Source organism: Musa acuminata, chromosome BXJ2-11, assembly GCF_036884655.1.
Source record: "Musa acuminata AAA Group cultivar baxijiao chromosome BXJ2-11, Cavendish_Baxijiao_AAA, whole genome shotgun sequence".
Classification (NCBI taxonomy): domain Eukaryota; kingdom Viridiplantae; phylum Streptophyta; class Magnoliopsida; order Zingiberales; family Musaceae; genus Musa; species Musa acuminata.
In genome coordinates, this window is record NC_088348.1 from 10,387,743 (window position 1) to 10,409,633 (window position 21,891).

Genomic DNA, 21,891 nt, shown 5'->3' on the forward strand with positions numbered 1-21,891 from the left:
AACAAAAATTAAACAATCGTGCGTTCAAGCTCAAAAGAATTTAATATGGCCAGATGCAGAACTGTTTACCAATGACTCTTATGAAACTTTTGGTAGAATATGGGTCTTATGACATCCTAACTCTATTAATGCCTGGTTTATTTCTATTACCGATCAATTCATTCATCTTAAGGTAGAGGACAAAAAAAAAAGACTATCAATTCAACTTTGGATATATGCTTCAAATAGTATGCAATAAAAAAAATACTCTATGGTCTGATCTGACTAACATTGCAGATGACTGTCTTAATGTACCGTAGATTGTTCTTGATGACTTTAATACTATTGGTACATAAATAAAAAAGTGGAGAGTAGACAACTTTCAGAAAGTTAGCTTCAAAGTTTTAATAATTACATAAATACTGCTGCATTGATATAAAATTTATAAGTAATTGACTTTCGTAGAATAATCAAGGTGCTGTTAATAGGAAAAATAATGACTCGACTCGATAGATGTCTGATTAATCAAGAATAGTTAATAGTTAATCCTGATTCTCTTCTTGAATATAATGCTTCATTATTTTTTAATTATTTTTTAATGTATATACACCCAGACAAAGCACACCAAAGAGGCAAGATTGCATCTGCTCTCTTTCTCATTGTTTCCCTTTTCTTCTCATGTATTTTCCCATAGCAAGCATTGATACACAAGGTTAGAAAGTAGTGTTTTGAGAATTTATAATTTATATATATTTTTAAAAAATATATATAATCGTCATTTTCAAAAATGGGTCCCACCCGATCGATTCACCTACGTCAGCGCCACGTTGGTAGCGGATCACGTGTTTCAACCGCGCCGCCAAACACAGGAGAAGATTCTCGAAGTGGACCCGCCGCGTTCCGCAACCAATGGGAGGTCCTCTTCCTGTGTCTGGTCACCGCCCAATGCGGCGCTGGGCCACCCTACGCGGTGAGTCATCCTAGCTTCACATGGTGGTGACGACACCCCGACCTGTCCTCTGCTATCCTCCTCGGCCTGAAGCTTCTTCGGTCTGCTCCCTCCCTCTTTCTGATCTCTCCTCGTTTGTTCCGACATTTCCACGAAGAGAAGGACAGAGCGATGGCGGAGGAGAGCAAGAGCGGCGGGGGAGGGTCAGCGCTGGTGGCGGCAGCGCCTGCGTCGCCGAAGATCGTGCTGAAGAGCATCGACATGAGCGAGAAGATGCGGAACGACGCGATCGACTGCGCCCGCGCCGTACGCCTCCTTTGATCTTGCCTCCTTCGTTCCGCTTCGTCGGTCGGAGGACAACTTTGCTCGCGGAATATTGATTTCTCCTTTGATTCGTTTCTTCGTGATCTTGTTGTTGCGATCAGGCGTTCGAGAAGCACCGGTTGGAGAAGGACATCGCTGAGTACATCAAGAAGGAATTCGATAAGAAGTACGGGGCAACGTGGCATTGCATTGTTGGTCGCAACTTTGGTACCCATCCTTTCCTTTTTCCCTTCGTATTTCGTCTTCATTCTTACCTTCTGAAACTTAGAATCATTTTCTCGAAATTTCTGTTCATCTTTTAGTTCACATTTTGCTTTATTTCGTAGAGATAAACCCGTAGAATATTGGAGTGATAACTGATCGATTGGTCAGGCCAAATTGCAAGCAGTTTTAGTTACGGACATTGGAGAACTTTGATGATAAACATGCGATAATGCTGATTTCTTCCTCAGATTGTACTTAGCTGTAGATTGTGGCCTCAGAGTGATGTCAGAGATACTGATTTAGCTGCATTGGTTGTGAGGATGAACATTAATAATCGGAGAGTTATTGAAGCATTATAACGATGTTAGTTAGAATACGATGTGGTTTTTGCCTTTGGATATTGCGCCATTCTGAGCATAATTGAACTTATAGATAAGCACACGAAGCTTCAGATTGCAGAACTTTTAAGATCTCTATCCTAATATTAAGAAATGGGGTTAAGCAATTTAGTGCTGATTCTTGCTTACAGTTATTCCAGAACGTGTCTGGTTGCAAGTTTGCTAGAATATTTTTGACTGCAAGCTTGCCTCACCTTTTGACATGTCGCTAGTTTCCATGTTGGTTCTTCAATATATGTTCATTTTTACTCATCTCTTATCAGTTGTACACAAGTTTTGCTGATTATGAGTATCGGAGCACAGTTACCAAATGGTTTGATTGCATACTGGTAATAATTTTCCAAGTCAGTTTTTACTTTTGTAGTAGTGAGCTTGGTTATTTCTAGTTGGCAGCAGCGAATGTTTTGAACTTGAAATCTTCCAGCTGACCAGCATATCACTATAGGTCTTCTGATATGTGGAAGCAAGCCAAGAGCAAACCCCCTGTACCTCTACATTTTACAGAGGAAAAAGAGAGTTGGTGCATTGCCCCTCCAAATCACATGCTTTGTGTTATTTCTCATTATAATACTTATTATTTTGTGGCCCTGCATCTATAGATAAAGTCTATCTTAGGTAGTCATGGAATCCAGGGTTCGTTCTCTTGAATTGATTATCTTGCACCAAAGTTCATCCTTCCAATATTACAATTTGGGTCTATCCTCTAACTGAACCCTAATAAGTAGGCTTCTGCATGTTTTACTCCAGTTTATTTCATTACAATAATTTATTAGCTCTAAAACTTGAGTTTAATATTCTTCCTTTGTGGACCTCTTTGTTTATATACTCTATTGAGTCCTTTTATTATAGTCTCAGTCAGTCTCATGTATGAGTTTTTTTGCTGTGTCATCAAGGAGACTCGGATGGTTAGCTGATAAGTGTAAAGGGATATCCTTTTTGTTTACATACTTTGATTACATATTCGAACTATTGTGCTAAGTATATAGGAGATTTATTATAGGTCATGGGGAAAAATCACACCTTTTTTTAATCTCCCTGTCCTGATTTGCTTAGTTAATTGGCGACCTTCATTTTTTACTTTAAAAAGAGTATACTCGGTTCATGAAGTTTCCTCCAATGTGGGATTTTGGGAGGGGTACACAGCCTTGCAGAGAGGTTATATCTGTGGCTGTAATAAAAAATTCATAGCAACTGGAAGTCAAGCAAAAAAATAAAGGTGGTGGGATGCATGATGCTCTTGCATATATGGTGTCTAGAGAGAGTCAATAAGAATAGCCTTATTATACTTGTAAGTAGAAAGATTGCTAGCCTAGAAAAACTTCTTTCTTGATTTGAGCATTAGTCACCTAGGTCGCCATTGTAATCGTAGTGATTAATCACAAATGTGCTATCTTTGATAAATGCTTCTGGATTACATCTAAACTTAGGGTATTAATTGTAATTAATGTTTAGTAGCCTAATGCCTCCTCCCCACCCCATAAGCCCCAAAACTTTTCAGTGTAACATCATTTTCACCTGCATAAGATGACATGAAGTGGGACTATCCTGACCTGTTTACCTGTGATATGTATCTCTTGGTTGTGTGACTATGAGTTGTTGAGTGTATTATTGGAGTCCTGGATTACCCATCCTATTAGTGTTGCACTGAACATATGACCATACAGGTAATTTCATTCTAATGAAGGGTACTTAAGAATTCATACACATTTTCATGATAGTAATTGTTTGCAGCTCAGCTCATTTATTCCTCTAATAATACTTTTCATGCTATACTTATTTCCTATGTTTATATTACAAATGGAGGGAATTATCAACGTTGCTTCCATCCATTGTCTTCTGTCTACTGCATTTCTTGATCACTTTGTTGCACTACAGCAAACTTTTTCCATCTCGTGCCACATTTGATGTGTTTCATTTATTTGAAGGGAATATATTCAGTTGAAACAGTTGATGCAAAATATTAGCTGAAGGTTTTTTGTCTCTAGGATGTGAGGCCGTAGAAAACTTGATGCTGCATAGCCATAGACATTTTTGCTGCTGTTTCTGTTCAATTTGCTAATTGCAATATACTGGTGCTGCATGACATCATTGTTCAGATGTTGCATGTTTTGGACACCATATTATAATGGTACATTGATTTATGAACAAGGATAGCTAAGTCAGATTGGTTGATGGAAGTTCGTGGAAGAATAATTTGAAAATCAAACAAACAGATTTAAAAAACATAAAATTATGCTGATTTTTCAAAGATTTAGGTTTTTTTTTAAATAATTAAGATTCTAAGGTGATCAGGCCAATTTGGTTAGTGATCAGCTAGTGCCAAAAGGAATCTTAAACCTTCATGGTCACAGTCAAAAAAGAGAACAATATCTAGTGCATGTATAGCAAAGTACTAAATGAATGAGTGATGGATTGTGGGATTTGCTGTCCTTGGAATGTTGCCCTATAGTCAATGGGAATAGTCATTCAGAAATTTTTAAGAGGTTAGCAAGATGGTGAGACTCTTAATTTAAGATTGATCAAGGAGTGTTTGCAATAATAATCTTTTGGTTGCTCTTTTTTGTTGGATAGGACTTTGAAAATTTTCTTTCCATTTCTAGGTAGCCAACTTTTTATATTCTCTAGTTGTGAAGTCTTCCTCTTATGACTATGCATCTGATTTGTGGAGTTATAGATCCATATGTTAATCATTCAGTTCTTCATAATTAAATTGTAATCCCTAAATGGTGAACTGACTAATCCTTCTCTTGTCACACTAGAAAGTGCACAAAGCTAACACCATATCTCTGCAATTGAACCATGATAGAGAATGTTTTACATTCTAGGTTTTATAGAATCTAATATAATGTTATTCACCCGAAATGCACACACAATACTTTGGAATTATACGATTAGATTTTGCATATAGCAATTTGGGCTTATGCCTTGCCATTTTCTATTTCTTGATAAAGAAATACTACACTTTCACAAAATTTGGTTTGAAATAAAAATGCTAGAACAGTTTTTGAATTCTTGTCATGTATTGTCTTTTGATCTATAATCTTGTTAATGTTGAGAAGTTTAAAAAAGAAATTAATTGGTGCCTTGTATTCTATTATTTTATCGTTAATGTGGAAAAATCTATGGCCAAAAGTTTCTAAATAGAATTTCTCTTGGCTCTTGTTTCTGCCATTTGGTTGCTTAAGTTAGATATACATTTGGTTGCTTAAGTTAGATATACATATGTGATTTTTAAACCACACTATTCTCACAATAGTAATTGTTTTTAAGTTTTGTTATAATTATCACTTTCTATGGCAGAACACTTTGTCTATCTTTTGGATGGTATTTTTCGGTGTCACTCAGAATTTATTGTTTTGAAGAGAAAACAAAGGATTTAAATCTCAGTTTGTTACCTGTTTCAGTATTCTATCGGACTGGTTTATTAATGGTAAACTGGCCAGTTTACTGACTCAAATTTTCTGGTGTCACAAAAAAATGCTGGCTATTACTGGTCAGTGCTGGTCCATGGTTGGACTGGTTCCACGGCAAATCCTTTTTTCTTCCCAAGATTTGCTGTACTGTGCTATTTGTCTTGTGTTGTGTTGCTATTCCATATCGATATACATGCTTCATAATTATGTTTCTTGTCCGGTACATTCGTATATCTTAAGCTGGCTTCCTATCAGTTATTCTTCGTCCTAAATTCTTGTTACTTTGTTGCTTTCCAAAAGTGAAAGTTGAAAAGCTTTTGATGACTTTGTCAGAGAATCATGCCTTCAGATTTGTCCCGCTGTTGTACTCTCCACCATAGACAAAGGACGACTTGAGTCGTCACTCTTTTAACATTGTTTCAACTTCTTGTAGGTTATGTTATACCTTTCATCGGTGTTTGATGAGGTATTTGTGCAAACTATTTTAGGTTAATGAATTTTATCTGGAAGTGTGAAGTCCATATAAGATGTATCAATCTGGCAATTCCTGTTATGATTTTCCATTCATCTTTTCCTGCATTCTCACCACAAGATTCTCAACTATGTAGAGCAATTCTTTTTAATTTGGCTTCTGGCTGTGCAGGATCATATGTAACGCATGAGACCAACCACTTCCTTTACTTTTATGTGGATTCGAAGGCTGTCCTCTTGTTCAAATCTGGATGACTACGTGAGTGCTTCCCTCTAATCTGATGCCTGTACTATACTCCGGATCTTTGGCTTGTCTATCTTATTTAGGATCGTCTACACGGCATGTATATCTTGGCCCCATCTGCACTTTCAGCTTAAACTTAGGCTCGAATAATGTATTTATAGTTCATGATCTATCTATCTATCAGGAAGAATATCCTAATCTTGATTGAAGTTTTGTCTTTGTGATAGTAGCTAACAAGGCTTCTGTGGGCGGTGAAAAATGAGCAGAGAGTACAACATTCCATGTGAACCAAAAATCATCCTCATGTTATTTTAACATAATTCACCTATTATCTATCATCCAAGAAGTACGACCCAAAATTATCCCATAAGAAGAAGTGGACGCAAATAAATCTTAAGAATGTAAGGAAAGATGAGTAAGGTGAAAACTAGAGCTGCCGAAAATATTTATATATGAAAAAAAGATGGAGAGTGACTAAGAAGTAGTGATCATTTTCGATCACCACCATGTATGATATAGCCTTGACTTGCAACTTGACAGTTAACCGTCCCCCCTTCTCTGTTCCAATCCATTTATCATTCAACTCTTCCCCAACTTTTTTGTTATCTGTGAGCTTCGATATTGAATACATTAGTTGAGGACAATGATATCAACCACAACAATCTTTCCTTGTTGCATAACTATTTCCCGTGAATGAAGGTATGCTATATCATTTGGTCGCACATCCTCGTGCAATAAAAATACTAGTTTTAGCTCTAAATATTTCCTGTTCATTAAAGAAACTTACGCAAGTGACTCCACAGGCTTTTCCTGCACCCTAGGTTATACAGATTCTTCTGCTGTAATTTGGATTCCATGGACTGTCAAAAGGCTTGTTTCATGTAGAATAAACATCTAAGCATTCACAAAAAAGATGATGACCTTTATAGACCTTTTTCACACTGCTTTTCTACATCAAGATCTTTATTGAAATTACAAGAGCAGCACACTGTTTCTAGCACACCACTAAATATATAGATGCAGATCTCATGGATCTCCTCGGCTAGCTATGTCGCAGGAGAGACACAGTAGCTATAGAAGAAACTATGTGCCAAACAAGAGGTGATTTAGGTAAGCCCACGAAAAGTTTCTTCGTGTCGCTGCTTGAGGCCAGCAGACTCCACAAACAAAACTCCATTAAACTGCTTTGCAGCTTGGATGCTGTCGAGCATTGGCTCTTTCTTTTGAGGAGTGTTGTGGTGGTGAAAGCTGCGAGGTAGTAGCGGCCTTCCTTTCCTGCCCGAGGACACCTCTATCATGTCAAATGCTTCCCTGCCCACCTTGTCAAGGACAGTCGACTTGCTGGGTTGCTGCTGCTGAACTTGTGGCGCCATGAGGAAGTGGAGGTCTCAAGGAGGTGTGCTGGGTTGCTGCTGCTGCTGCTGCTGAACTTGCTGTGCTGCCCTTCAGCTTTTATAGAGTCTTGTGCCCTTTGTTGACTCAAGTCAATGATATAGGAATCTGGCTTAATATCTTCCCTGTTCTCTTTTGAGAAGGAAAAATAATAAAGACGGCATGTGGGAAGTATTGGCATCTAATGCTATTCTCAAATCTAACAAGGAAGAAGACAAACCATGGAGCTTGGTAGGACTGGTAGATATCCACTCACATTTTAGCCATATGATTATTTTAATTGATGTAGTGAAGTAAATTTACTAGAAAAGGTTTGAAGTAACTTTTATGTAGATTTATTCTTGTTCTTTAGATCCAGTTCGGTCTAAAGACTGGTTAAGAATGTATTTACCATATCCAACTTTTTGAATGGAGCACTAACGCAATAAGCGCATGCTTCGAAGGTGAGAAGAAAAGTTGGCCGATTGGGTTGTGTGCAACAGCAGACGAAGAGTAAAACATGTATCCCAAATTTGATCAAATAAATAAAATGAGGAAGAAGAAATTAAAATAAAGGATGAACTGAAAAGGAAGGCAGCATATAACAAAGATGAAACCTAAACAAAATAGATAATATACTCTCTCTCTCTCTCTCTCACTTCTACTTATGATTTCTATAACCAATATAAATAACTCAAGTTTGACTTATATCTAATCAAGAAGGTATATAAAATACCTTAACTTACCAATGAAACCAGAAGTTTATGGGGAAAAAACTAGGGTTTAATGCTTGAAGAGTAAAATACTATATGTTATTAAAACACTAGTTTGTCATAAATAGATTTATCAAATGAGAACTGCAATCTCATTCAATAAAATATACCACAAGGACAATTAGGAAGACCAATACAAAATAACTAGAGCTACAATGTCCAAGACAGTCCATTTAGTTTTCCAGTGATTTGTAGAATTTATAAAGACAACAACAACAACAGCAAAGATGCATTTGCTGAAAGTGAGAGCAAGGAGAAGATAAAAGTTCAGAATATAATTTATTGTATATCTGAAATAGGGTGTTCTTTTACCAATTTCATTCCTGCATAATTTTCTGTTTCTGAATGGTATATTTGCAGTGGAGGCTTCTGTGTGATACCACCACTATATACTTGTGGATACCTAAATAAAATTCTTATTTATCTTTGCAAAAATATAGATATATACTTGTTGATACCTAAATAAAATTCTTATTTACCTTTGCAAAAATATAGATATATACTTGTGGATACCTAAATAAAATTCTTATTTACCTTTGCAAAAATATAGATATATACTTGTGGATACCTAAATAAAATTCTTGTTTACCTTTGCAAAAATATAGAAAAGCTGTACACTGTTATAGAGGAGTTGTGACATTGGAGGACATATAGGCAAAAATTCCTGTTGGCATCTGATGCTTTTCCAACATTATTACAAGAGGAATTTTTTCTTGCTAAACAAGTACAAACAAAGAATAGGTGGAGCTCATGGTGAACAGTGGATTTGTACAAATCATTGCCGTATGACAAACAATCAAATGCGATGATGGGGATGGATGTGCATTAATGTTCCAATCTGCATTCTAGTGGCTTGAGCAGTTTGAATCACCTGTAGGAGAGCTACATGTAGCACTAGAGAAATCCAGCATTATTCTGTCTTCAGTGAGGCTGCTTTAGAATATCTCAGAATGAATGATGCTTTGGCATCAGAATGAATCCGTTACTATCCTATAAGCCAACTCAGATGCTTTGGGAAATCTACTAACACTCTTAACAATTTATTCTTACATCGAGAGTGATTTGAAACAACTTGCAAGTGTTTGATACGATAGAGGTGTGCCCACCGCATGAAGCCACACGAGTTTGTAGAGAGCACTTGTACGTGACAAGAATCATTAACTTAGCACCACATGTGGATGGATGTTCTTGCTGTCAAAGAAACTTCTAAGTATTCGAGTGGTGATATTTTGGTGATTGAAAATGACCACTTTGATTGTGAAAAAGGGTTATATATTTATTCAATATTTAAGTCATTCCAACTCATTTTGTTGTTTTCAAAATAATTTTAGTGGATTAGTGACAATGGTTTCTAAATGTTACACTGTACTCTTTTCCTTTACGTTAAATCTTTTAAGGAAATCATGCTACATTTCACAGATGTGAAAAGAAAAAAAATGCTGACTCGAATCATTTTGGATTGATGATAAACTTGGATTCGAGTTTAATTAACGTTTTAAGATTGCCACTTGACAACATCCTACTAGGCAGTTAAGATCTTATTTCCTACATTAACAATAAAATAAATAAATAAAAGAGAATATTATAAGAATCATCATCTTACAAGAAAGGAAGGACATCATGTGCATTGAAGGAAGATTATTTTACAAGATTAAAAGATGATTTTTGTTTCTTTCTTATTAGTTACTTTCTTTTTTCTCTTATGTTTGTGAACTATATAAAGAGGTCAATTATGAGACTACAATTTTTTTGAGTCAGAAGACTTGAAGCAAGTCTAAGATTATCTCTTACCATCCTTTCTTCTCATGTCCTCTCCTCAACCAACTTGTAACAAAGACCCTTTGATCGATTGCTAAACATCATATCATAATCTCTTATCTTCTTTTCTTCTCTTCTGTTCAATTAGATGTTCAAAGTGCTCCTCCTTAACCATCGAGGTACGTGTTGAGCTCCAACATTTATTATTTATTGGCTAAATTAACATTTCTACAAAATCAAGTTTTTCTCACTTTTTCTATTTATGTCTTTGCTATCTTTTTATTTTTTATCCATCCTACCAATTCTCCCATCATGTTAAGCATTGCTTTAGGGTTGATTATTTGGTATCTCTACCATGTCTACTAGAAGTGATCAGCTTTGTAAGCATCTTTTGATTGATAGATAAAGATATTAACTTTTACGCAGTCCCAATAAAAGGTTTGAGTCGTTTCAACATGAATTACTTGACATCAAAGTTTACCTAGACACCTTAATGACTACCATAATCTCTTTTGGTGAGAGACAATATATTGAGAAAGTTACAACTATAAATATCCTAATCCAACTCAGGCTAACAAAAAATAACAATCCTATAAATTACTACAGAAATCACTGACAATATTTTAAGTATAAGCCCGAAATAGCAAATGAAATCATTCTATCATTTATTCATCACATTTTCTCAAATTTCAAAAGTTCTATTTTCAATATTTTTATCTATGATGATGAAAAACGAAAACCACCACTATATATATGTATATATATATATATATATATATATATATATATATATATATATATATATATATGTATATATTCATGCATCTAGGTTTCGCATGTAATAATTTTCTTGGTCATTCCACCACATGATTTCGATTACCCTTGATTGTGTCCGAGGTCAACATTTGGTTCCTAGGAAGATTTTAGTGGTGGAATGGCTGCTCTTAATTGATCCATGGTGAATAAAGCATAGCTGAATCAAATGTGGTCTTCACTTGTGAACACACACAGAGCAAAGACCGAAAAAAAAGAGAGAGAAAGAGAACTTGGATGTACCAATCATTAAACAAGCATGAAGCTTTATTTGAAATATGTCTGCAGCCTCAACAATGGTTTCTGAGCTTCTTATTCTCTCAGCGAACTGCAGCCTTTGCATCTTTTGGTCTACTTATCATGTGTCATGGCTAATAATGCAACGTGTAAGCTCTCTTTTGAGCATGCTTTGAGCAGGTTTGCTTCAACAAAGGAATAGCAAATGGCCCGCTGATGAGTCCATCATAAACGGCATGATAAAATGCCTCGGTTGGGTGGAATCCTTCCCAAGAGGCAAAGGTTGATGGATTGCTGCAAACAGGTCCAGTCTCATCGCACCCATGACCATTGCCTCCACAGCAAGCAACGAATCGTTCTGCAATACCTGCAACAACACAAATAAATCCACGTTAATTAATTATATATTTAGATAAACGACAATATAAGGAGTTCTGATGGAGGATAGTTTAATCTAACATGGGGAGTGATTTAAATTGGATTATAAGAATTTGGTACCTATGTTATTATTATAAGAATTTGAGTTTACGTATCTGAAGTCAATGAGTCGAATGCAACAGAGTGATGGTTGAGGTATGTATAGTAGGAAAAAAAAGTCTGATTTAGTCATACATGAAAGTGAGTAAGGACCTAAATTGACTTAGCTTTATATGTATACTGTCACGAACATGAGCTTAAATATTTTGAATTAATGATTTCAACTTAATTAGTTAATCATTGCATGAAGCTGAATCACTTTTTTTTTTGCCTTTTTTACAACGAATTGTCCTTAAAAGAGGAAAGTAAGATGTTATTTTTTTTGGTTAGATGTTAGCTATATTGGTTTAGAGTAATTACTCAGTGAAGATGGAAAGAATACCATTTCCGTGACAAGACATTCTGTTGAGCAAGGATAAAAAAAAGAGGAGATGATGATATTGCTTCTTGTCAATATTTAGATTTCCTAGAAGAGTGGTCTTCTATGCCTACCAAAGAGGAAATCTAAATATGCTGAGTAGAATTGCAGTGTGTTTTGTCCAACTGCAGTTTGGATTGTGGTCTTCCTCCCGTGTAGTCGTTCACGAGGACTCCTACCTCGAAATCCCAGCAAACTTGTTCTTTTCTAGACCTTTCTTCAAAGATTTAACTCTAGAAATTGAAGTGGAAATAGAGGAAGGAGAAGAGAAAGAGATCACCGAAGAGGGTGGCTATCACTCGAGCCGCAGAGGAACAACATAGGTTGCGTTCATGGAAGATGAGGAAGCTCACCGAATTGTTTTGGATTGGAGAACAACCTCATTCCGGCGCCATGGTAATCAGCATAGTAGATGTTCGCTTCCGGATGAGCTCTCTTGAGCTTGTTCAGCTCATCCTGCAGCTTGCTGCCGTAATAGTGCGAGAAGTCGTTCAACCATTTGATGCATCCGTTTGCATCGTAGTACCCAGGATCTGATCTCTTATACTTTGACAGCCACGCCGGAATGCAGCCAATCGGTAGGTTTCCGGGAACGATGAAGTTCTTGGCGCCGAGCTCGATTAAAGTCTTGCGTTCAAAACATGAAGTGAAAAAGATGGAAGAAATTAAAGCTTCCTCAACAACAAGCGTTCACCGTGTTATTACACTTACAGTGATACCGGAGCTGATCGTTCGGACCACACCGGGAACAAATGCATTTTTTATGTTCTCTATCGGCTTGTTCTGGGACAACGCCGCGTTGAAGTCATTGCCTCCGATCTCTCCCATCATGAACAGCGAGTTGCCCAAGAACGTGCGATCTGGCAATCCAAGAATCGACGACTGTTAATCTCTCTCTCTCTCTCTCTCTCTCTCATCGGAAGCTAAGATAGATGACACTTTCAGTCGGTGAAATCTTACCCGCAAGGGATGGCACGGATTTAAGCAGATCCTTGAACCAGCCAATCTGGACGAACAAGGACCTGTCCATAAAGCTAGTAACATTAAGTCCAAGACCGGCCAAGTCTTTCCGGTCCTGCGCCGTGGCCCCTCCGAAGGCGAAGTTGGCTCCACGTGAGAAAGTTCCTCCTCCACGATACGGCGGCACCAGCGGCAGCCCCAGCGCTTGTGCTGCAAGTATCGCCACCGGCATCCTAGACCATGTCAGGAACAAGAACAAAGAGAGGAGTGCGTCGAGTTTCTTCAGGAAGCGACCACAGACCGATGAAGTCGATGATCAGACGGCCATCGCTGTAGCGGCCCGTCGCCTTATGAAAGTAGGTGATGCCCCATGGATGCTTGCTGATGGTGGTGTTGGCAAAGGTGTTGATGAAGTTTCCGGTGTCCTGCAGCGAGTCGCCGAAGCTGAAGATGGCCGGGAAGCAGGCGCGTCCATGGTGGACGCTCAGAAGACACAGGAATGCCGTGACGAGGAGAAGATTGGCGTTGAAGGCCATTGTAGCGTAACCAGATGTCTTAGTCCTCGACCTAGTGATCCGTATATAAACTGTCGAGTACCAAAGTTTCTGCAGAATACGGCAAGATCACCGTTGGCTTTATGCATGCATCCCTCATTTCATTCCTCACAATGCATGAGCTAGTTCCTTGTACCAGCAATAGAATATTGGTTTAATTGGCAAATCTGTCATTGTTCAATATTAGTTAAAGCCTCCTACAATTAGGTTACCAGGGGAAATCATTTTTGTGTTGGTTCAATTGGCAAAGCTGTCATTGATCCAATTTTTTTTTAATTATTTTTTTTTTTGTGTGGATTTTATCCAAAAACAGGAAATTAATTACTTAGGTAATGTCAGGGCTAAGTATCATTTTGGTTTACATTGTACTGGGAATTATAATCCAATCAAGTTTGGAAGGGGTTAGTTAAAGAGGCAATATGCTGAGACTGAAACTTATTATCTTCAAAATCACAAACCAACTTATATATGCAAACTTTTTTTTTTCTTCTTTTTTTTTCAATTAGCCTTTTTCTTTTCCATTTATTTTTGTAAATAAATATATTGACTGTTTTACACCCTGAACAACAAATATCTCTTTTTTAAGCCCAAAACCATATCTTTTGAATCGCCTGTTCAACTTTATTTACTCCATCCGATATGATCCGCGAGGGGTTTAACCTAATTGAGGAAAGATATGGGTTACTCTCCACGGGAGGTGGCTGGTGCTGAGCTCAATAAAGACCTCCATCTCCTCTATCTTATTCTCACTTTTCTTCTTATCCTTCTTCTTCTATTATATTTATCTATTATTTTATTCTTATTTTCCTTCCTTCTCTTTTGTCCTTTGTTATGGTGTCTTTAAAGAGTTGGGTTTTTGTGTTAGAGCATTGAATCAAAAAGATAAAAACCCTTCACTAAGTATATTATTGTTTTAGTTAGTTGTTGATCATTTCATAATTGTTTAGAGGTTAAAATCTTTCTGGGTTTTTATAAAGACAATGCTATTTAAATCTCTTATTTGACCTAAACACTCTTTTTAATATTATGTTAGCTTATGATATGGTTCATTGTTTTTCTCCTTTGTAAAACCTTTATCGTCTATAACTCATTTTATCGTTATATTGGTTCATATATTTCTATAATTTGCCAAAATAAGTAGAATTTAGAAATAATTTTCACAAGTCCATGTGTTTCATAGATGTTCTGCATAAATTTTGAAGAATATTCAGTTCCACTGTTTTTGTTATACTATTGTTTGCTTCCTTCTAAAAAAAAAATATATATATTTTTTAAAATATATTATTTTTCTTTCATGTTTTATCTAAAAAAAAACTTTCAAACTTTCATGAGACCTTAGTAGGGCATTTTCACTTAAATCAATCCTGAAATGCCACGGACAAACTTCTAAATAGGATGTTTGATTTAATGCTTATGTATGTCCCTGTCTTTTGGTATTTTTATACTTTACCTAGCATTTGGAGGGACAACTGAAGGCTTAATAGTCTCATTTTAGTTGGGTTTGGTGGCCGCTTTAAGCATGTAAATAAGGGTTGTGTAATGTGGACACTTGTGAGAGATTTTCGATCTGTAATGGATTATTTTGACCATTTGTTGTGCAAATATTCATAGATTATAAAGTATGTTTATAATTTGCATTGTCTATAAAGTGTTTCTTGGAATGTTTGCTTGTGGATCCCGAGCGAGGCATTTTCTCTAACCCGTTTTCTCTTTTGCGGGTCCTAAGAGACCATGGGAGGCTTCGGGGAGCTGACCTTTGCGGACGGATACGTAAGGGTGCCGTACGGTTTAGGCAAAACCAGCTAAGTCCATGACAGAAAGGTCAAAATTGTGCTAATTTTTCTCCTATTAGAATATTAATTTACATGTAATTTTTTTTTAATTTTTAGCTTGTATGTTTATTTTTGTAATGATCTCATTATAGGGATAATCCTCTTCCCGAAGAAGTATTTTTAGTTTTTAATAGTATTGATAGTCATACACCATGTGTAGGTAAAAGCTAAATACCAAATTGCTCAGATTTTGTCAATCGTAGCATATATTTGAATAGTCTATTTTATTATCATGAAGATGATAATAATTGTGATGTCTTTGAAAATAAATTAGCTGAAGAAAAAATTACAAGAATAAGTTAAAGGTTATGATACATTTAATGTCATTAGTGAGTGAGTTGTTTTAAATGAGGGTACGTATCATAGCATTGAACAAATACTTGTTGAGTATGGTGATAGCCAAGATGATAGTGTTTTGTTAAATGATAGTTCTTCATGCAAGATGATGAAGTCCTCTATATTGATCTTTTTTTTGGTCAAGTGTGATATTTGAATGACATTAAATTTAATTTATTATATATTTTTATATATTAATTTCTAATCCAATAAATATCTTTCTATAGGTATTTTGAGACCGGAAAGAAATTCTATGAGCCTTGAAAGAATATGTGATTTGATAAAACTTTAAGATCAAATATGTTGCAACAAGAAGCTATAAGATATATGTCCAATACATAGTTTTCAATTGTGGATGAAAGTAGCTCGTGGGAAGACTGAAAGTATCAGAAATATCAAGTTCATAAAGTGCATTAATGTAATTTATCAAGATTATATAGGAATCATAAGGGATATAGTAGTTCTTTCATTAAAAAAAATAGAATCAAATTATGGTAAATATTAATTATGCTCTACGGTCCGTATTAAAAAGAAAATTTAGAGTTATTATACTAAATGTTTATCTTCCATGAAAGATTATACTTAATGAAGTTTATGATTATTTTGATTTGTCATACTGATATAATTCTATTATCTAAGGTAGTTAAATATTCATGATCATAAGACTCATGTTCAAATAATAATAATATTGTACCACACCGATGTACCGAGCTCTATTCGGTATGGTACGGTACGATGTACCGAGCAATATGCCTAATTTAGGTGTAAAATTATTTGAAAATAAATAAATATTTTATTTATTTTTGAAGAATAATTAGGATATGATTTTTAAGTTAGGAATAAATATACATGGTTTAGCAAAATCTGTTGAATCTCGGATTTTGATGATGAAACCAATTGATAAGTGTTTATATTTTAATCTGTGTTTTGAGTGACGTAGGATGCTTTATATTGGGCCGGAGGAAAACATGTCAGAAGATTAGACGTCGGGCCGGAGGATTAGTCGACGTATCGCTTCAGGCCATGGATTCAGGCATCAGGCCAAGAAGAGCAGATATTGCGCCAAGGATATCGGAGTTACGGAGTCAACTGGCCGATTGGGAAATAGGTCGCAAGAGAGGACGATGCGCCGAAGAATCGGACGAAGTGTCGAGGGACCAATGTCATGCAGGACAACATGATTAATGCTTAGTATTAATTGTCTAGATTGAAGTGTGTTTTACATGTGCAGGATTAACTACGATAGCAAGGCATGAAGCAAAATGAAGTCCCAGAGTCAAGGATGCGATTTCGTTGGGAGTTCGAGAGTTCGTCGAAAGTCCGGACGTTTGTCGGAAGTTCTGGTGGAACCAACCGAGATGTTTTAGAGCTTACTAGAGAAGCTCATTGGAACTCCCCAAGAAGATCGTCGTGAAGTCCAGGAGCTTGCCGGGAGTCTGTCGGAACATTCCCGAGAGATTATCGGAAGTTCGCTGGAAGATCGCCAAAAGCTTACCGGAAGAAACCAAGACATAGGGACTTATTTAGCTTAGCAAAAGTCTTAGGAATCGTAGTTAGTACTTAATTAGATTTGGATTTAGGACAACCCAATTAGGGGCTAGTTAGGCCCATGTAAGAATTGTGTTGGGCCTAATGAAAAGGCCTAAACAATGCCCAAAGAAGTGACACCGTTGTGGCATAATCTTCAAGACTATGTCAGGCGGTGGTATTACCGAGTGTAGTGTCAGTATCAGACTGACACTAGCGGTGGTACCGCCCAACGTAGGCGGTGGTACCGCCCAACGCAGGCGGTGGTACCGCCCAACGCAGGCGGTGGTACCGCTCATGCCCGGGAAACCCAGGATAAGATGTTTTTAGGCTCCAAGTTTGAATCAACTTAAAGCCTATAAATACCCCTCTTATCCCTAGTTAAAAGACACAAGCGTAGAGATTTTAAAAGTGAAGAAATGCTGCTGCAATCTCTTTAGAAATTCCCTCCTCCACTCTTAAGTTTAGAATTCTGTAAGAGATGAGTGAGTGCTTGTAAGGGTTGTCTCCTAAACCCGAGAAAAGGAGAAGAGGGGTATAAAAGGTGGTTGGTCTTCGCTTATTGAAGAAGACTAATAGTGGATGTCAATGGCCTCGATGGAAGAGGAATCGACAAAGTGGATGTAGGTCACAACGACTGAACCACTCTAAAATCTGGTTTACATTTTATTTATGTAATTTATTTTAACTGCAAACCTCCTTACTTGCTCTTTACATCCACTATTCTTTTACGAACATGCTTTCAAGTTAACATCTTTACGAAACCAATTTTATCACAATAAAGTTTTTAAACCGACGTTATTTTATCGCTGCACTAATTCACCCACCCCCTCTTAGTGCCGACCAACCTCTTGATCCTAACAATTAGTATTAGAGCCTCGTGATTTCTCAGTTGGTTTAACATCTAAGAGAAATGACTCTTTTCAGCTTTCAAGAGGGTCACTCTCTCATTTGTCCTCCCATTTTCAATGGGATGGACTACATATATTGGAAAACTCAAATAAGAGGTTTTTTGCTTTCTTTGGATTTGAACTTATGAAACATTGTTGAATCCGATTTTAAAAGGTCTTCTCTTCTAATAAAAGATTAAAATGATTTGGAGAAGAAGACGTTTTTTTTAAATACTAGAGCTATGAACGCTCTATTTTGCGCCTTAAACAAAAACGAGTTTAATCGGGTTTCTACTTACGAAATGGCTTTCGACATTTGGCATATTCTTAAAATTACTCACGAAGGCACAAGTAGATTAAAAGATTCAAAAATTAATTTTTTAATGCATGATTTTGAACTTTTTTGAATAAAGCAAGTGAAACCATTGTTGACATGTACACCCATTTTACGGATATCGTCAATGGTTTAAAAGTACTTGGTAAAAGTTTTTTGAATTTTGAACTTATTAATAAGATCTTAAGATCACTTTCTAAAACTTGGGAATCGAAAGTAACGGCAATACAAGAAACAAAAGATTTAAATATTTTTTTACTTAAAGAACTTATCGGTTCATTGATAACATATGAAATGGTGCATAATGCACATAATGAACATGATGAACAAAATCACCTTCCAAAGAACAGGAAGGATTTGGTACTTAGAACAATTGAAGATTACTTGAGCATAAGCTTGATGGTGAACTTGAACTACTCATGAAATTTAAAAAGTTCATGAAACAAAAATTAAAGCACAAAAAGAACGCAACTACTTGCTATAAACGCAAGAAGAGGTGACAAACTATGCCTTAACAGTTTTTTACAATGAGGTAAACAACTCAAATGAAACTCCCTTAGTTTACTTTGAAATTACTTGATGTTCTTCATGAGTTATTTTTAATTTTATTTAAAAAATTATATAATTTTTTTTTAAAATTAAATGTTTAATAATGTAATGAAAAATACAAAAATTAAGATCATGCTAGTAATTTCAAAAATGATAATAAAAATTATATGTTTAATAAAAAAATGATTTTGATTAAAAATGTCTTATGAAATCATGCTATATGTGTTTAAGAAGTAATAATGGTAAATATTAATTATGCTCTACGGTCGGTATTAAAAAGAAAATTTAGAGTTAATATACTAAATATTTATCTTCCATGAAAGATTGTACTTAATGAAGTTTATGATTATTTTGCTTTGTCAGATATAATTCTATTATCTAAGGTAGTTAAATATTCATGACCATAAGACTCATGTTTAAATAATAATAATATTGTACCACACCGATGTACCGAGCTCTATTCGGTATAGTACGATACGATGTACCGAGCAATACGCCTAATTTAGGTGTAAAATTCTTTGAAAATAAATAAATATTTTATTTATTTTCGAAGAATAATTAGAATATAACTTTTAAGTTAGAAAATAAATACATATGGTTTAGCAAAATCAATATAAATTAAGTAAGAATAGTATCATATATCTATATTAGGTTTTAAGGAATAGTCTTATGCAATTTTTATTCGAAACGAATTGTCGTTCTATTAATATTGAATTATCTATAGAAAAATTATTTGAATTATTAGATTGTTTTGTTATAATATAAACTTTAAGATTCTAATAAATTAAATAATCACACATATATATATATATATACCTGATTGCTAATTCTGTCACCAAAATGAACGACAGCCCTCTATAGGTGGTGGATCAAGATCCTCGATCCTATGTATCTACATACCAATATGATATATTTGTTAGACTCAATCATGAAATTGATCCCACGAAATAATGCATTGATACAATTGATCCCACGAAATAATGCATTGATACAATGTTTATCATTGATACATTAATGTGGTGATGATCGTGCTAGTTATAGGTGTCCTACAAACCAATCACGTGAGTGATGACATATATGACATGATACACATTATTTTTGCTCATTATATTATTTGATATTTTATCATTTTATATTACTTATTGCATATATATATATATATATATATATATATATATATATATATATATATATATATATATATATATATATATATATATATATATATATATATATATATATATATATATAGTGATGTCCTTAGATCCGTGTAATCAAAATCGAATCGTGATGAGATCATGATAATGAAATCGATCCGCCTTTAAATACAAATCCTAAATAATCTCAATCATAGGTTACTCGAGATAACCAGAAAGACCGGTATGCTATATACCCATCCATATGATTGATATAGCTGGTCTCATAGCTGCTTGTGTAGGGACACTAGGGATACAGTACAGGTGCTCAATGGAGAATGAGTTCACTGATTGATCCGCTTACGAAATGCTAGATGGTTGATAATGCCTTATTGTCAGACAGCGATTTTGTGATCCCAGTGATGTATCTGGTCCTCAGACTTGAGACATCAAGGATGTCTTATATGAGTGCTCCACTCTTTGATACCAGACTTATAGGTTTGGATATCCCAGATCTAGCATAGCCGATCTTCAAGAGTGGTAGTCAACCTTACGAGGGCTATTGAGTGCCGATAGAGGATCATCTACTCTCGGTGTCATGAGAGGAATGTCCCATGTGTTCTTGCTCAGACAAATCCCTAACTAAGGTCATTCGGATTGAGAGAGAAAAAGTTCTCCGGAGAATCCGATTAGAGCCCAGTATACGGTCTAACAATACCATGCCCGGTATACGGTCTAACAATACCATGCCCGGTATACGGTCTTTGAGATATTAGATGGATGAGGGACTATAGGTACATAATAACTGAGGATAGACAAGTCCAATGGATTGGATTCCTCTGTATTGTTTGGGGACTACGGCGTAGTGGCATAGTACGTCCGTAATCGATAAGTCGAGTGAATTATTATGGAGATAATAATTCACTGAGCCAGAATGAGTTTTGATAGATATGACTCACGGCCAGCTCGATATTGGGCCTAGAGGGTCACAAACATATGGTAGGCATTACGATCAGTAGAGGTTCGGATATGAGATATCTGTTGGAGCCCATATCTTATTGGATATTCAATAAGCCCCTGAATTATTGGATCCTATGGATGAGATCCAATAAGAGCCTTGAGAGATTATTGAATAAAGATCCACTAATCTGAGAGGCTTGGGTAGTTGGATGGTGATCCAATACCCAATATAGGAGGATCCATTATGGTTAAGTTGATAGGGGACCTCTAAAAATAGATTCAGTGGTTCATAGACTAGAGTCTTTGTTTGCCTCTCCTATTTTCCTCCCCCTCTCTACCTCAGAGTAGGTCTAGAGTTTTGAGGAGCGTCATCGCAACCCTTCTGTGTGGGTCATCACTAGAGAGGAGGGCGCTTGACCTCCGACACACTCTCCTAAAGACCTACAAGGATTCATGGATATATAATCTCTATATGTAACACAATCTATTCTATACGCAATTTTTAAGTTTTACGGATTTTTATGCATTAATCTTCGCACGACGATGAACATCTTTTTTAGAAATTGGGGATTTTATTTTTTCTATTCTTCCGCTGCGCATGTGATGTCACCCCCAAGATTTTTCAATACTATTGAGTGTTGATAGAGGATCATCCACTCTTGGTGTCATGAAAAGAATATCCTATGTGTTTTTGCTCAAACAAATCCCTAGCTAGGGTCATTCGGATTGAGAGAGAAAGAGTTCTCCGGGAGAATCCGATTTGAGGGAGATTCAAGTAGAAACTATATGGGCCTGATGGTACTATGTCCAGTATACAGTCTTTGGGATATTAGATGGATGAGAAACTATAGATACACAGTAATTGAGGACAGATAGGTCTAATGGATTGGATTCTCCTATATCGTTTGGGGATTATGGCGTAGTAGCCTAGTAGGTCTCTAGGATATTAGGTCTAATAATTCACTGAGCTAGAAGGAGTTTTGA

General features: G+C 35.9%; 1 protein-coding gene across 1 annotated transcript; it reads left to right on the forward strand.

The window, feature by feature from the left end:
- The first annotated feature begins 980 nt into the window (after positions 1-980).
- Positions 981-6,191, forward strand: LOC135627345 (uncharacterized). The gene is made up of 3 exons (XM_065133412.1): positions 981-1,234; positions 1,354-1,459; positions 5,911-6,191. The coding sequence occupies exons 1-3, from the start codon at positions 1,100-1,102 to the stop codon at positions 5,991-5,993; spliced, it is 324 nt and encodes a 107-aa protein (XP_064989484.1). The 5' UTR covers positions 981-1,099; the 3' UTR covers positions 5,994-6,191.
- Positions 6,192-21,891: the final 15,700 nt, after the last annotated feature.

Excerpts from the sequence above, each read along its gene's own strand:
- LOC135627345 (XM_065133412.1), top strand. The coding sequence starts at position 1,100 with ATGGCGGAGGAGAGCAAGAGCGGCGGGGGAGGGTCAGCGCTGGTGGCG. Across the intron at positions 1,235-1,353 it reads CGATCGACTGCGCCCGCGCC|GCGTTCGAGAAGCACCGGTT; the intron begins GTACGCCTCCTT and ends TGTTGCGATCAG. Across the intron at positions 1,460-5,910 it reads CATTGTTGGTCGCAACTTTG|GATCATATGTAACGCATGAG; the intron begins GTACCCATCCTT and ends CTGGCTGTGCAG.